The 18372-nt window shown below is 40.2% G+C and overlaps 1 protein-coding gene across 1 annotated transcript in view; it reads right to left on the bottom strand.

The window, feature by feature from the left end:
* The window catches only part of LOC128650311 (TBC1 domain family member 14), a 135576-nt gene that overhangs the window by 36086 nt on the left and 81118 nt on the right, over positions 1 to 18372 (bottom strand). Inside the window, exon 4 of the mRNA XM_053704160.1 lies at positions 8705 to 8822. Coding sequence (XP_053560135.1) covers positions 8705 to 8822 — 118 coding nt within the window. The remainder of the gene's footprint in view (positions 1 to 8704; positions 8823 to 18372) is intronic.

Here is an 18372-nt window from a genome sequence, read left to right as displayed (position 1 = left end):
AAGAAAATGTTTTGGTTCAGTGTCCCTTTAAGCACATAGCTAAAGTCAGTTCCAAAGGAGCAATACCCTACTGTGGGAAACCCCTTTTTACTGATTTCTGTCACTTCGTTCTAATGATACCACAATCATGCTTCTTGGTCTCTGTAAATTTGAGGGACCTGAATGTTTCACTAGCTTTTAATAATCAGTATCAGGTACTATCACAGTTCCCATTGAGTACAACAAAGTATTATATTAAATTATGTATCTAGATAAGCATCATTTCAGAAATCCCTTTCTATGTATAGCTCTACTGTCTTAGCCCCAACCACAGACACATTTCATCACTATACCTTACTTTATCAGCAACATCGACACTATAACATAGGAAGAGCTTGGATACACTACCCCTAACCCTGATAAAGGCTTAGGGGTAGTGTCTCCAAGCTCTTCCTATGTTATAGTGTCGATGTTGCTATGGTAATGCTCATTCACTTCAATGTGCAAATTCAAATACAAAACCCCCCCACTAAAACAAAACTCAAGCAGAAGACATCATTGCATCAACACTAAAATTACATTTGTGAAGATTTGCCCTATAAAATGTTTTTTTGTGACATGGGATAAATAAATATCACAAAACTGTGTGGTTAATTATATTTCAAGTACAAATATGTAGTCATTAGGACTAGCCTGTGACAAAATAATGAACAAGCAAAACAAAAAACATAATTTATGCTTACCTGATAAATTCCTTTCTTCTGTAGTGTGATCAGTCCACGGGTCATCATTACTTGTGGGATATTAACTGCTCCCCTACAGGAAGTGCAAGAGGATTCACCCAGCAGAGTTGCTATATAGCTCCTCCCCTCTACGTCACCTCCAGTCATTCGACCAAGGACCAACGAGAAAGGAGAAGCCAAGGGTGTAGTGGTGACTGGAGTATAATTTAAAAAATATTTACCTGCCTTAAAAAACAGGGCGGGCCGTGGACTGATCACACTACAGAAGAAAGGAATTTATCAGGTAAGCATAAATTATGTTTTCTTCTGTTAAGTGTGATCAGTCCACGGGTCATCATTACTTGTGGGATACCAATACCAAAGCAAAAGTACACGGATGACGGGAGGGATAGGCAGGCTCTTTATACAGAAGGAACCACTGCCTGAAGAACCTTTCTCCCAAAAATAGCCTCCGAGGAAGCAAAAGTGTCAAATTTGTAAAATTTGGAAAAAGTATGAAGCGAAGACCAAGTTGCAGCCTTGCAAATCTGTTCAACAGAGGCCTCATTCTTAAAGGCCCAAGTGGAAGCCACAGCTCTAGTGGAATGAGCTGTAATTCTTTCAGGAGGCTGCTGTCCAGCAGTCTCATAAGCTAAACGAATTATGCTACGAAGCCAAAAAGAGAGAGAGGTAGCAGAAGCTTTTTGACCTCTCCTCTGACCAGAGTAAACGACAAACAGGGAAGACGTTTGTCGAAAATCTTTAGTTGCCTGTAAATAAAATTTAAGGGCACGAACTACATCCAGATTGTGCAAAAGACGTTCCTTCCTCGAAGAAGGATTTGGGCACAAGGATGGAACAACAATCACCTGATTGATATTCCTGTTAGTGACTACCTTAGGTAAGAACCCAGGTTTAGTACGCAGAACTACCTTATCCGAGTGAAAAATCAAATAAGGAGAATCACAATGTAAGGCTGATAACTCAGAGACTCTTCGAGCCGAGGAAATAGCCATTAAAAATAGAACTTTCCAAGATAACAACTTTATATCAATGGAATGAAGGGGTTCAAACGGAACACCCTGTAAAACGTTAAGAACAAGGTTTAAACTCCATGGTGGAGCCACAGCTTTAAACACAGGTTTAATCCTGGCCAAAGCCTGACAAAAAGCCTGAACGTCTGGAACTTCTGACAGACGCTTGTGTAACAGAATGGACAGAGCTGAGATCTGTCCCTTTAAGGAACTAGCGGATAACCCCTTTTCTAAACCTTCTTGTAGAAAAGACAATATCCTAGGAATCCTAACCTTACTCCAAGAGTAACCTTTGGATTCGCACCAATATAGGTATTTACGCCATATTTTATGGTAAATCTTTCTGGTAACAGGCTTCCTAGCCTGTATTAAGGTATCAATAACTGACTCAGAAAAACCACGCTTTGATAAGATCAAGCGTTCAATTTCCAAGCAGTCAGCTTCAGAGAAGTTAGATTTTGATGTTTGAAAGGACCCTGAATCAGAAGGTCCTGTTTCAGAGGTAACGACCAAGGTGGACAGAATGACATGTCCACCAGATCTGCATACCAAGTCCTGCGTGGCCATGCAGGCGCTATTAGAATCACTGATGCTTTCTCCTGTTTGATTCTGGCAATCAATCGAGGAAGCATCGGGAAAGGTGGAAACACATAAGCCATCCTGAAGGTCCATGGTGCTGTCAAGGCATCTATCAGGACCGCTCCCGGATCCCTGGATCTGGACCCGTAGCGCGGAAGCTTGGCGTTCTGTCGAGACGCCATGAGATCTATCTCTGGTTTGCCCCAACGTCGAAGTATTTGGGCAAAGACCTCTGGATGAAGTTCCCACTCCCCCGGATGAAAAGTCTGACGACTTAAGAAATCCGCCTCCCAGTTCTCCACTCCCGGGATGTGGATTGCAGACAGGTGGCAAGAGTGAGACTCTGCCCAGCGAATTATCTTCGATACTTCCATCATTGCTAGGGAGCTTCTTGTCCCTCCCTGATGGTTGATATAAGCTACAGTCGTGATGTTGTCCGACTGGAACCTGATGAACCCCCGAGATGTTAACTGGGGCCCAGCCAGAAGAGCATTGAGGACTGCTCTCAATTCCAGAATGTTTATTGGAAGAAGACTCTCCTCCTGATTCCATAGTCCCTGAGCCTTCAGAGAATTCCAGACAGCGCCCCAACCTAGTAGGCTGGCGTCTGTTGTTACAATTGACCAGTCTGGCCTGCTGAATGGCATTCCCCTGGACAGATGTGGCCGATAAAGCCACCATAGAAGAGAATTTCTGGTCTCTTGATTCAGATTTAGAGTGTTGAATGGAATGAAGGACACGGCATGCATTTTGAAGTTTTGTTAACCTGTCCTCTGTCAGGTAAATCTTCATTTCTACAGAATCTATCAGAGTCCCCAGGAAGGGAACTCTTGTGAGTGGAAAGAGAGAACTTTTCTCTTCGTTCACTTTCCATCCATGCGACCTTAGAAATGCCAGTACTATCTCTGTATGAGATTTGGCAGTTTGAAAGCTTGAAGCTTGTATCAGTATGTCGTCTAAGTACGGAGCTACTGAAATTCCTCGCGGTCTTAGTACCGCCAGAAGAGTGCCCAGAACCTTTGTGAAGATTCTTGGAGCCGTAGCCAGTCCGAATGGAAGAGCTACAAACTGGTAATGCCTGTCTAAAAAGGCAAACCTTAGATACCGGTAATGACTTCTATGAATCGGTATGTGAAGGTAAGCATCCTTTAAATCCACTGTGGTCATGTACTGACCCTCTTGGATCATGGGCAAAATTGTTCGAATAGTTTCCATCTTGAACGATGGAACTCTTAGGAATTTGTTTAGGATCTTTAAATCCAAGATTGGCCTGAAGGTTCCCTCTTTTTTGGGAACTACAAACAGATTTGAGTAAAACCCTTGTCCTTGTTCCAACCGCGGAACTGGATGGATCACTCCCATTAATAAAAGATCTTGTACGCAGCGTAGAAACGCTTCCTTCTTTGTTAGGTTTGTTGACAACCTTGACAGATGAAATCTCCCTCTTGGGGGAGAGGATTTGAAGTCCAGAAGGTATCCCTGAGATATGATCTCTAACGCCCAGGGATCCTGAACATCTCTTGCCCAAGCCTGGGCAAAGAGGGAAAGTCTGCCCCCCACTAGATCCGGTCCCGGATCGGGGGCCCTCAATTCATGCTGTCTTAGGGGCAGCAGCAGGTTTTCTGGCCTGTTTGCCCCTGTTCCAGGACTGGTTAGGTTTCCAGCCTTGTCTGTAGCGAGCAACAGCTCCTTCCTGTTTTGGTGCAGAGGAAGTTGATGCTGCTCCTGCTTTGAAATTACGAAAGGAACGAAAATTGGACTGTCTAGCCTTGGCTTTGGCCTTGTCCTGAGGCAGGGCATGACCTTTACCTCCTGTAATGTCAGCAATAATCTCTTTCAAGCCGGGCCCGAATAAGGTCTGCCCTTTGAAAGGAATATTAAGCAATTTAGATTTAGACGTAACATCAGCTGACCAGGATTTCAGCCACAGAGCTCTGCGTGCCTGAATGGCGAATCCTGAATTTTTAGCCGCAAGTTTAGTTAAATGTACTACGGCATCTGAAATAAATGAATTAGCTAACTTAAGGAATTTAAGTTTGTGTGTGATGTCATCTAGTGTGGATGATTGAAGTGTCTCTTCCAGAGACTCAAACCAAAATGCTGCTGCAGCCGTGACAGGCGCAATACATGCAAGAGGTTGCAATATAAATCCTTGTTGAACAAACATTTTCTTAAGGTAACCCTCTAATTTTTTATCCATTGGATCTGAAAAAGCACAGCTATCCTCCACTGGGATAGTGGTACGCTTAGCTAAAGTAGAAACTGCTCCCTCCACCTTAGGGACCATTTGCCATAAATCCCGTGTGGCGGCGTCTATTGGAAACATTTTTCTAAATATAGGAGGGGGTGAGAAAGGCACACCGGGTCTATCCCACTCCTTAGTAAAAATGTCAGTAAGTCTCTTAGGTATAGGAAAAACGTCAGTACTCGTCGGTACCGCAAAATATTTATCCAACCTACACATTTTTTCTGGGATTGCAACTGTGTTACAATCATTCAGAGCCGCTAATACCTCCCCTAGTAACACACGGAGGTTCTCAAGCTTAAATTTAAAATTTGAAATGTCTGAGTCCAGTTTATTTGGATCAGAACCGTCACCCACAGAATGAAGCTCTCCGTCTTCACGTTCTGCAAACTGTGACGCAGTATCAGACATGGCCCTTGCATTATCAGCGCACTCTGTTCTCACCCCAGAGTGATCACGTTTACCTCTTAGTTCTGGTAGTTTAGCCAAAACTTCAGTCATAACAGTAGCCATATCTTGTAATGTGATTTGTAATGGCCGCCCAGATGTACTCGGCGCTACAATATCACGCACCTCCTGAGCGGGAGATGCAGGTACTGACACGTGAGGCGAGTTAGTCGGCATAACTCTCCCCTCGTTGTTTGGTGAAATATGTTCAATTTGTACAGATTGACTGTTTTTTAAAATAGCATCAATACATTTAGTACATAAATTTCTATTGGGCTCCACTTTGGCATTAACACATATAGCACAGAGATATTCCTCTGAATCAGACATGTTTAACACACTAGCAAATAAACAGCAACTTGGAAATACTTTACAAAGTAATTTACAAATAATATGAAAACGAACTGTGCCTTTAAGAAGCACAGAAAAATATTATAACAGTTAAAATAATTAAGTTATAGCATCAATCTTTGTCAGAATATACAGTTTTAGCAAAGGATTGTTCCCCTCAGCAAATGATAACTAACCCAGGCAGCAGAAAAAAAATACACAAATAAACGTTTTTTTTTTTTTTTTTATCACAGTCAATACAATCAGCACAGCTCTGCTGTAATGATTACTTCCCTCAAAAAAGGCTTTGGAGATCCCTGAACTCTGTAGAGATGAACCGGATCATGCAGGAAGAAAATGAATCTCTGACTGAGTTTTTTCTGATGCATAGTGAAAGCACCAAAATGGCCCCTCCCCCACACACATAACAGTGAGAGGGATCAGTGAACTGCTCTAATTTAAATCAAAACTATTGCCAAGTGGAAAAATAGTGCCCAAAACATTTTTTCACCCAGTACCTCAGAGAAAAAAACGTTTTTACATGCCAGCAAAAAAACGTTTTACCTCAATAATTAATTGTCATTTAAAACCTATTGCAAGTCCCTGCAAATTAGGTTAAGTCTATGTATACAGTCTAAAAACCAGAGAAGTATAAAATATACATACATGACAGCCTGATATCAGCTACATCTACTGCATTCAAGGCTGGGTTTACATTATAACGGTATGGCAGGATTTTCTCATCAATTCCATGTCAGAAAATAATAAGCTGCTACATACCTCTTTGCAGATTAATCTGCCTGCTGTCCCCTGATCTGAAGTTTGCCTCTCCTCAGATGGCCGAGAAACAGCAATATGATCTTAACTACTCCGGCTAAAATCATAGAAAAAAACTCAGGTAGATTCTTCTTCAAATTCTACCAGAGAAGGAATAACACACTCCGGTGCTATTATAAAACAACAAACTTTTGATTGAAGATATAAAAACTAAATATATCACCATAGTCCTCTCACACATCCTATCTAGTCGTTGGGTGCAAGAGAATGACTGGGGGTGACGTAGAGGGGAGGAGCTATATAGCAACTCTGCTGGGTGAATCCTCTTGCACTTCCTGTAGGGGAGCAGTTAATATCCCACAAGTAATGATGACCCGTGGACTGATCACACTTAACAGAAGAAAACTCATTAACATTTGTGGAGTAATTATTAAAGGGACACTAAACCCAAAATGTTTCTTTCATTATTCAGATAGATAATAACATTTTAAACAACATTCCAATTTATTTCTATTATCTAATTTGCATTATTTTTTAGATATCCTTTGTTGAAGAACAATACACATGGGTGAGCCAATCACACGAGGTATCTATGTACAGCCACCAGTCAGCAGCTACCGAGCCTATCTAGGTATGCTTTTCAGCAAAAGATATCAAGATAATGAAGCAAATTAGGTAATAGAAGTAAATTAGAAAGTTGTTTAAAATGGCATGCTCTTTCTAAACCATGAAAGAAAAAATTTGGGTTTCATGTCCCTTTAAAGTTGCTAATAGACACAAATCTAAATGAGCCTTGCAACAGGAGTACACACCTCTGGACATTGTGGGGGGGGGGGGGGGGGCTTCCACCCCACTCCCAACCTGAACGCTGCTCTATAGCCAACTATAGGCACCAACTTGATTATTTTTTTATGTAAATAAGCCACAATTTTTATAACAACGTGCAGTTCAAGCAACTCTCTTCTACTGCATCTACTGCATAACAAAATCCCAAAGATGCAACCCTGAAATAAAACATACCTAACTAGGAGTACAAAGTCCCTCCTTTAGCTACTAGAATACCCTGCCAACTAGGTAAAGTGATTATATTATGTGCTATTCACATTTGATTCCATAAGCTTTACACTAACATGAGAAACAAATTGCAAACCGCTTTTTGTCTGCATACGTTTTTGCGCCGATTGGTTACTGTAAAGATGGCATGTGTCGCTGTTTGCTCTGTAGTGAAATGTATATCAAATATTTGTTCGAAATACATTTGTCTCCTCTTTAATAATAACACAGGGAATGATCAGCAGACAATGAATTTCAAATAAAGAATATTCTATCTAGGAAAAAGTTCACCACATTGCTATGTAGTGTACTAAAACATATGAGCAAATTGGTTAAGGCGACATAACGGTAAACATGTAATATGCGCATTATCACATTTCAGTTTTAAATTGAAACATTTTAGCTTGAATTAGCAAAAATGTTTGTATTAAAATGCACGACTGTTTCAGCAGCATACACACATGCTGTGCATGCCCACTCATTTAAACACTCCACATAGGTAGAGGGGACTAGGGAGGGACCCTACACTGCACTACAGAAAAATGGGGAATTAGGGTGGTGGGAATCAAACATCGGCAATCAAAGTTAGGGGGCAGCTGTGGTACCGCTACATTATATAAAAAAAATGAATACCTAAACTGGGTACTGGCAGACAGCTGCCAATACCCAAGATGGCAGATAAAATTGGGAGGGGGGAGGGATCAGGGAGGTGGGATGGTAAGGGGGATCCTACACTGCAGAAAATAAATACAATTCATTTAGGGAAAAATAAAAAAAAAGTCTTAAAAGTGAATACTGGCAGACTGTCTGCCAGTACCTAAGATGGTGCTGAGAAGTGTGGGTGGTCGGGGGGTAATCCTTACACTAGAATACTATAAGCCTTGTTAGCCAACACTTTTACTGCCAGGAATTTCAGAAGTATGGTGCACAGCTGCAATTAGCGGCGTTCTAATTACCAAAAAGCAATGACAAAGGCATGCATGCCTGCCATTTCTGAACAAATAGGACCCCAGAGAAGCTTTTACAACCATTTGTATAACTACACAATAAGTATGTAAATAATTTCAGTGAGAAACACAAAGTTTGTGAAAAAATTAACTATTTTTTTGTTTAATATGATTGAATTTGGCAGCGAAACAGTGGCATAAAATACCAAAATGGGTCTAGCACTATACCTTGGATTGTCTACAAAAATAAATATTGTTTTGATAGGTAAATAAAAAACAAAAACAACAAGGCTTTATTTCTGCTTAAATGGAGTAATAGCAAAAATGCTAAAAATTCATTGGTATTTTGGGCAAGTTTTTCTCTGAAATTCCTAGCAGCAAAGAGGTTAACACCTTGTTGTATGAAGTGCTACACTACTCAATCAGGGTTCGTTGTCCTTAAAACATACACACATTTGTTTTGCTCGCTTTAAATGCCATTAAAAATCTGGCAAAAAATAACAAGCAAATTTAAAAAAAAAAAATGGTTTCTTGGTCCGATAATATTGATTATGACAATACAATAGTTTTATCCAGACCCGGTTTACTTACATTGTTTCCCAGTTGGGTAGAATTTCATTGTTCCATGTAATTGCAGCATTTCCGATGCTTTCTTCCAGCTTACATCTTTCTTGCAATTGTTTTTTCCTCCTCTGGGCATCTTTCAGTTCTTAATAAATACAAAACTTAATTAAAAGCTTGGAACGTATACAGCAGAGGAAAACAAATGCGTCTGTCTTTTGGTAATGCAAAACAGCAGTAAAAAAAGATTATACAAATAATTTTGCATCTGTATTATTATTAGTTATTTGTAGAGCGCAAACAGATTCCGCAGCATTATAAACATAGGTGTGGTATACAGGGTAAAATTTATAGGGATCAAATGGGTAGAGGGTCCTGCCGAGAGTTGCACTGTTGTAGTCGTCTCTTATAAAGGTGATCTACAAACAGCTGGGCTCATAGGCATACATTCTAAGGGTATAATACATCAAGTTCTCCTGTACGGGGAAACCTCTCATGCACCTGTGTGTCACTGCTTGGATAAAGTCCTGTAGTGGTATTATGGGTACCTTACATCCCCACTGGTACTGAACCGGCAAGAAATAGTTCACGCTAAAGCGTAAGTCCTACTTAGCCCCTCTCTTCACGGCCACTCTCTTGCCTGTAAGTGCAAGACCACCGTTAGGGAGACCCCTCTCCTAGGCTGGGTACGGAGCTTTCAGTGGTTTATGGCTTAGAGCCTCTCTGCTCCCACAAGCCTTCCGGCCAAATCAGTTGCGGCTCGGACGCCAATACAAATCCACACACATTGGCTCTATACGTGACGCAGAGACACATGTGGGCTGGCTTCCAGGGGGTCAAGTGTTAAAGATGACAAAACGCTCCGTGATCGGTCAGTATCCAGTGGGTAAACTCCAATGACAAAATTTGTCCACCTTCCAGGAGACAGTGCTGCTTTAACTCCAAAAGCGGACCCAGTGATAAATGTACAAAATAGTCCAGAGAAGCAGCAACTAAAAACACAAAGTTTTATTCAAATCCTTCTTAAAACATGAACAATGCACAACAAAAAATATGCCCTTCAGCTTCTGAAAAAGCTAAATGTTTTAAGAAGGATTTGAATAAAACTTTGTGTTTTTAATTGCTGCTTCTCCGTACTATTTTGTACATACATTCTAAGGGGATCAAGGGGAAAGCAATGGAGTTAGGAAAGGTTATTGTAGGTTGTATGCATCCCTGAACAGTAGTCTTCAGGGAGCACTTAAAGGTTTTAAAACTAGGGGAGTCTTGTGGAGCGAGAAAGATAGTTCCACAAGTTGGGAGCCTGTCTGGAGAAGTCCTGTAAATGGGAATGTGAGGAGGTAACGAGAGGAGGATAGTCGGAGGTTGTGAGCAGAGCAGGGGACGGGAGGGAGAGTATATGGAGACAAGGTCTGAGATATAGAGGAGAGCAGTGCATTTGAGGGCTTTGTATGTCAGTCATAATGTTGTGTTTAATCCTGGAGGCAAGAGTAAGCTAGTGAAGGGATTGACAGAGAGGTGCAGCAGATGAAGAGACATATATAAGAAGGTCAGCCTGGCAGAGGCATTTATCACCGTGTCTGACCACGCTTTTATTTCCTTGAGTGCCATTTTCTCAGAGTTTTTTAAATTATTGCTCACATTGTAAACAGGTAATTTTTCTATCTGATTACAAACAATTTTAGAGAAAACGTCTATTTGTGGAGATCTATTTAACGCTAGTTTCCAGGTAGGTTCATTACTGTTAGTGTCACTGTCACCAGTTTCATCTTCACCTAACAGTTCTTGTAGATTTTTTAGTCCATCAGTTAGTGTCACATCTTTTGGCATGTACTTTTTTTGAGAAGTAGTTTATGTATAAAAAGATGGATATCTTTTATGGTTTCAAACGTATCTAGTGTGTTGGTCGGAGAGAAAGTCAGGCCTTTGGAGAGTACTCTTATATGTTCAGTTTATGTTTTGTGAGATTTATTATCCTTAGTTGTTGGTCCGTATTTTGGTAAACTGACTCATTTCCCTCCTCCTCTGAGATTGTCTTTGAGGGCCTGTGTTTTTCTTTTGGTTACCCCTCGTTTGATTTGGGGGGTTTGGTAACATTTTTGCTACTTGTTGTTGCCTTTGGCTTAACGCTAAAAAAGAAATATCACTAGTAGGCTGTCTAATCAGTTCCATTTGCATTGAATTGGTAGCTGCAGCAGGTACTGACGCAACTGTGTTCTCATTGCCATTAGTATTGCCTGTCTCATTAACTGATAAATCAGTCTCACTTTCTTATTCACTGTTATCCTCTCTGATATATTGACCGTTACTTCTCTGTCTGAATGAAGTATGGTTTCTCCATCTATATACATGTTGGTGTTTGAAATCATCTATATCCCCGTGTAATTTTTGTTTTTTGTTTTGTATTAGTTCACTTTCAAGTCTATCTAATTCCTTTTGGTAGGTTTTGTATTTGTCCATGAAGTCAAATTTTTCCTAAAATTTCTTAAGTAGCTTATTCTGCTCTTTTATTTCAGCTTCTAATTTGTTTAATTCAAGTGCATCATGTTGTATCAAAACCTTAATTCGTTTTAGTGAACTTTCCCATTTTTTTACTAGACCATCGTTATTTAGATTAAAAGCTGGGAACACTTATTTTTAAACCATGTGGAATTATACAACGTTCAACATATTTCTCAAACAAATGCCAGTTCCACCAGCGTTTAGTTTGTTTAAAAAGAGTTTGGTGTAGTTTACAAAGAGTATTGTTGATTTAATTCTCAGAAATCTGTATATTATCTGTATTAGTGTTATCAAAACTGATTCAATTCTTGGATCCTTTTTTGTTTGACACTTAAGAGATACTATCATACAGATAACAGAAGGCTTTCTATGGCGAGTATATACTCAGGTGCTGATACATCGGCTCTCCAAATAAATTGCATACAGCAATACACAAATATCTTTAGTATACATAATATCTAATTGTTCCAAATCTTATCTGGTTAACTTAATATATCTCAATGGTTGAGATGTATGCTTCGTATATAAACATCAATTGCTATTTTTATGATCTTACGATTTGCATATTAGCCAGGATGAATATAATACAAAATATAACATGCATAAAACCGTTATTACTTTAATCTAACTCATTCTCATATGAACTAAACCTCTACTTGACAGCCTGCTAATATGTATTTCAATATCGTAATTATGTTTTTGCATATTACTTCATTGGATAAACATATAACATCTTTGCCTCTTTCACATAAGATAACACAAGATACATAACATAAAATAACACTGTGGGAGCGAAGTGCCCAAATGGAGCCATAACAAATAATTGACATAAATGCCCCACTGATTATATGATGTTTTCGGCTTATAGATGCACATGTTTGTAAACAATACAATCACTATGACTATGCAGCACACGTTGCTACTGGACTGATCCAATTAGAAGCAACAGAGAATGAGACAGAATAACTGATTGCAGCTTTACTAACGGACTCACTAATGGCTTGTACGGTTGATTGGCAGACCGTTCTAGCCTATCAGCAGCTTATGATAAACAGAATTGGATCCAATTGGAGCAGGGACGTCGTTTCCTATAACACGTCCGGCGCATACCCCTCCAAAGAAGCGTTTATGTGACAAGCGTGTCAGGGGCAATCCTCACAGTAGGCATTGTCCCACAGTTTTTAGCTGCTTGTCAGGATATGTTGATTGGCTAACCTAAGCCTTACTTCGCTTACCATCTTATGTTACTACAGACAGTATAATATTAAAATAAGTTCCCACTATAGAAGGAACTTTTATTAGCTCAGTTTAGTATCAATAGCTACGCTTTGCTTTAATCCACACGTTTGATATTTGGCGGGATCAGTTACCTATAATTGTTGTTTTTGATACTAATATACAGGGAGTGCAGAATTATTAGGCAAATGAGTATTTTGACCACATCATCCTCTTTATGCATGTTGTCTTACTCCAAGCTGTATAGGCTCGAAAGCCTACTACCAATTAAGCATATTAGGTGATGTGCATCTCTGTAATGAGAAGGGGTGTGGTCTAATGACAACACCCTATATCAGGTGTGCATAATTATTAGGCAACTTCCTTTCCTTTGGCAAAATGGGTCAAAAGAAGGACTTGACATGCTCAGAAAAGTTAAAAATAGTGAGATATCTTGCAGAGGGATGCAGCACTCTTAAAATTGCAAAGCTTCTGAAGCGTGATCATCGAACAATCAAGCGTTTCATTCAAAATAGTCAACGGGGTCGCAAGAAGCGTGTGGAAAAACCAAGGCGCAAAATAACTGCCCATGAACTGAGAAAAGTCAAGCGTGCAGCTGCCAAGATGCCACTTGCCACCAGTTTGGCCATATTTCAGAGCTGCAACATCACTGGAGTGCCCAAAAGCACAAGGTGTGCAATACTCAGAGACATGGCCAAGGTAAGAAAGGCTGAAAGACGACCACCACTGAACAAGACACACAAGCTGAAACGTCAAGAATGGGCCAAAAAATATCTCAAGACTGATTTTTCTAAGGTTTTATGGACTGATGAAATGAGAGTGAGTCTTGATGGGCCAGATGGATTGGCCCGTGGCTGGATTGGTAAAGGGCAGAGAGCTCCAGTCCGACTCAGACGCCAGCAAGGTGGAGGTGGAGTACTGGTTTGGGCTGGTATCATCAAAGATGAGCTTGTGGGGCCTTTTCGGGTTGAGGATGGAGTCAAGCTCAACTCCCAGTCCTACTGCCAGTTTCTGGAAAACACCTTCTTCAAGCAGTGGTACAGGAAGAAGTCTGCATCCTTCAAGAAAAACATGATTTTCATGCAGGACAATGCTCCATCACACGCGTCCAAGTACTCCACAGCGTGGCTGGCAAGAAAGGGTATAAAAGAAGAAAATCTAATGACATGGCCTCCTTATTCACCTGATCTGAACCCCATTGAGAACCTGTGGTCCATCAAATGTGAGATTTACAAGGAGGGAAAACAGTACACCTCTCTGAACAGTATCTGGGAGGCTGTGGTTGCTGCTGCACGCAATGTTGATGGTGAACAGATCAAAACACTGACAGAATCCATGGATGGCAGGCTTTTGAGTGTCCTTGCAAAGAAAGGTGGCTATATTGGTCACTGATTTGTTTTTGTTTTGTTTTTGAATGTCAGAAATGTATATTTGTGAATGTTGAGATGTTATATTGGTTTCACTGGTAAAAATAAATAATTGAAATGGGTATATATTTGTTTTTTGTTAAGTTGCCTAATAATTTTGCACAGTAATAGTCACCTGCACACACAGATATCCCCCTAAAATAGCTATAACTAAAAACAAACTAAAAACTACTTCCAAAACTATTCAGCTTTGATATTAATGAGTTTTTTGGGTTCATTGAGAACATGGTTGTTGTTCAATAATAAAATTAATCCTCAAAAATACAACTTGCCTAATAATTCTGCACTCCCTGTTTACTAATGTATCTGCATTGAATATCTACTTTTGGTGAACGATATACAATATTTAACTATATATCATTATCCTGATTTATAGCCATTTTTAACTAGTGTGTGTGCTTGTGTATGGTGCTGTGACCGATCTTTTTATTATTAAATATAGTTATTTAGTATGAATGATTGTCACATCAGACACTCTCTCAAATGGTTAAACAGAGTTAGGCTAACTTTCTATTGTGGTGCAATTTTTTTTATTTTTTTTTGGTAAAATGCAAGTCTGTCAAAAGAGCTGAAATAAGGGGGCAGTTTGCAGAAGCTTAGATACAAGTTAATCACAGAGGCAAAATGTGTATTATAACTGTGTTGGTTATGCAAAAATGGGGATGGGGGATTTTCAATCTTTTAAAACAACAAAATTTCTGTTGTTGACTGTACCTTTAAGCTAACTTCCCCACCTCCCAGGTGGCAAACTTTCACCCAAGATGACAGTAAAGTCCTGTTCTTGTGCAACCAGCAATTGTTTGTACAATCTTAAGAAGTAAATGGTGTATTGTGAGCATTAAAACACAAGGGGACAGGTTCCCTGTCTTGAAACTGTATGTTTACAAATGGAAACCATTGTGCTCAAGAAATGTACAAGCTTCTGAGTGTATCTAGATATCCTCTCATAGAAAGGACATATGTTTTTAACAAATGATACCAAGAGTATGAAGTAAATATATCAGAGCGTACTTTTAAAAAAAAAAAAATCCAATTTACTTTTGAATCATGAAAGTTTAATTGCAACTTCCACGTCCCTTCAGTGAATAAATTAATGCATTTTTTGTCGCTCCTCATTGATTTAGTGAACGGAAATTCTTAACCTGCTTTTCCTTGTTATGAATAAAACATTTACAGGATTATATCCACACTACGCCATAGTTTGTAAGAAGCTTGATTGATCTAAAAGGTCAATGATCTCAGCTTGTGTTTCAGCAGGTTTGTGAAAAGTAGCTTCGGAGTTTAAAACCAAGATGAAATGGGATCCACATTTAATTCCAGACAACGTGAGCACCCACAGCAAGTTTATACAGTATTTTACTCTATTAAGGATTCTTGACCAAGCATGGACGGTGTAAGCTGTGACTAACCACATTTTGTACCCAGAGTATCACACAAATGATAATGTAAGCAAACGATTTTAAGCCAAACTTCTCATTTGTTACTTATAAGATTATTATTTTTTTTTAAAGGGACAGTCTACACCAGAATTTTTATTGTTTAAAAACATAAATAATGCTTACCTGATAATTTTATTTGCATCAAGGGGGAGGAGAGTCCACAGCTTCATTCATTACTGTTGGGAATTAAGAACCTGGCCACCAGAAGGAGGCAAAGACACCCCAGCCAAAGGTAAGTTAAGTACCTCCCCCACTTCCCTCATCCCCCAGTCATTCTGCCAAGGGAACAAGGAACAGTAGGAGAAATATCAGGGTATAAATGGTGCCAGAAGATAAAATAAATTTAGGTCAAACCATAGGAGATACGGGCGGGAGCCTGTGACTCTCCTCCCCTCGATGGAAATGAAATGATCAGGTAAGCATAATTTATGTTTTCCATCTAAAGGGGAGTAGAGTCCCCGGCTTCATTCATTACTGTTGGGAACATATACCCAAGCTCTAAAGGACACTGAATGAAACCGGGAGGGCAAAAGGCGGACACTAATCTGAGGGCACCACAGCCTGCAAAACCTCTCTCCCAAAAACAGCTTCCGCAGAAACAAAAAAGTCAAATTTGTAAAACTTTGTAAAAGTGTGTAAGGAGGACCAGCCGTGATCCTCTGAGGAGGCTTATGTCCCGCTGTCTTGTAAGCCAAGAGAATCAAGCTCCTCAACCAAAAAGACAAAGAAGTAGCAGAGGCCCTTTGCCTCTTGAGCTTCCCAGAATACACCACAAAAAAAGATGTAGGCTGTCTGAAATCCTTTGTAGCCTGTAGATAGAACTTCAAGGCACAAACCACCTCCAGGTTATGAAGTAACCCCTCCTTTGAAGAAGAAGGGTTAGGACACAAAATAGGAACAACTATTTCCTGATTGATGTTACGGTTAGACACCACCTTGGGGAGAAACCTCAACCCAGTGCGAAGTACAGCCTTATCCGCATGAAACACCAGATAATTTGCAAGGCAGCCAGTTCAGATACTCTGTGTGCCGATGCAATAGCCAACAGGAAGAGAACCTTCGAAGACAGAATCTTAATGTCTATGGAATGCATAGGTTCAAACGGAACCCTCTGCAAAACCTTAAGGACTAAGTTTAAGCTCCAAGGTGGAGCTGACTGTCTAAAGACAGGCCTGAACAAAAGATTGAATGTCAGGGAGCTCAGCGAGTCTCCTATGCAACAAAACTGATAATGCTGAAATCTGTCCCTTTAAGGAACTAGTGGCAAGAGCCTTCTCCAAACCATCTTGGAGAAAGGACAGAATCCTGGATACCTTCACCTTATGCCAAGGATATCCATGCTTCTCACACTAGGACAAGTAAGTCCTCCACACCTTATGGTAGATGCAACTAGGGACTGGCTTCCTTGCCTGAATTAGCGTATCAATCACCCCTTCTGAAAAGCCTCTCTTGGCTAAGACTAGGCGTTCAATCTCCACGCAGTCAGCCTCAGGAAAACAAAATGTATGCTTACCTGATAAATTTATTTCTCTTGTGGTGTATCCAGTCTACGGATTCATCCATTACTTGTGGGATATTCTCCTTCCCAACAGGAAGCTGCAAGAGGATCACCCACAGCAGAGCTGTCTATATAGCTCCTCCCCTAACTACCACCTCCAGTCATTCGACCGAAGACAAGCAAGAGAAAGGAGAAACTATAGGGTGCAGTGGTGAATGTAGTTTAAAAATAAAAAACACCTGCCTTAAAATGACAGGGCGGGCCGTGGACTGGATACACCACAAGAGAAATAAATTTATCATATAAGTATAAATTTTGTTTTCTCTTGTAAGGTGTATCCAGTCCACGGATTCATCCATTACTTGTGGGATACCAATACCAAAGCTATAGGACACGGATGAAGGGAGGGACAAGGCAGGCGCTTAAACGGAAGGCACCACTGCCTGTAAGACCTTTCTCCCAAAAATAGCCTCAGAAGAAGCAAAAGTATCAAATTTGTAGAATTTAGAAAAAGTATGAAGCGAAGACCAAGTCGTCGCCTTACAAATCTGTTCAACAGAAGCCTCATTTTTAAAAGCCCATGTGGAAGCCACCGCTCTAGTGGAATGAGCTGTAATTCTTTCAGGAGGCTGCTGGCCAGCAGCCTCATAGGCTAAGCGGATAATACTTCTTAACCAAAAAGAAAGAGAGGTTGCTGAAGCCTTTTGGCCTCTCCTCTGTCCAGAGTAGACAACAAACAATGCAGATGTTTGACGAAAATCCTTACTAGCTTGTAAATAAAACTTTAAAGCACGAACCACATCAAGATTGTGTAGTAGACGTTCCTTCTTTGAAGAAGGATTAGGACAAAGTGACGGAACAACAATCTCCTGATTGATATTCTTATTAGATACCACCTTAGGAAGAAACCCAGGATTGGTACGCAAAACTACCTTATCTGCATGGAAGATCAGATAAGGGGAATCACACTGTAAGGCAGATAACTCTGAAACTCTTCGAGCCGAAGAGATAGCTACCAAAAACAGAACTTTCCGAGATAAAAGCTTGATATCTATGGAATGCAGAGGTTCAAACGGAACCCCTTGAAGAACTTTAAGAACTAAATTTAAACTCCATGGCGGAGCAACAGTTTTAAACACAGGCTTGATTCTAACTAAAGCCTGACAAAACGCCTGAACGTCTGGAACATCCGCCAGACGCTTGTGCAAAAGAATAGACAGAGCAGAAATCTGTCCCTTTAAGGAACTAGCTGACAATCCCTTCTCCAATCCTTCTTGGAGAAAAGATAATATCCTAGGAATCCTGACTTTACTCCATGAGTAACCCTTGGATTCACACCAATGAAGATATTTACACCATATCTTATGATAGATTTTCCTGGTGACAGGCTTTCGAGCCTGAATTAAGGTATTAATGACCGACTCTGAGAAACCACGTTTTGATAAAATCAAGCGTTCAATCTCCAAGCAGTCAGACGCAGAAAAATTAGATTTGGATGGTTGAAAGGACCCTGAAGTAGAAGGTCCTGTCTCAGCGGCAGAGTCCATGTGGAAGGGATGACATGTCCACCAGATCTGCATACCAAGTCCTGCGTGG

Source organism: Bombina bombina, chromosome 2, assembly GCF_027579735.1.
Source record: "Bombina bombina isolate aBomBom1 chromosome 2, aBomBom1.pri, whole genome shotgun sequence".
NCBI lineage: Eukaryota > Metazoa > Chordata > Amphibia > Anura > Bombinatoridae > Bombina > Bombina bombina.
This window is presented reverse-complemented; position numbering and strand designations above follow the sequence as displayed.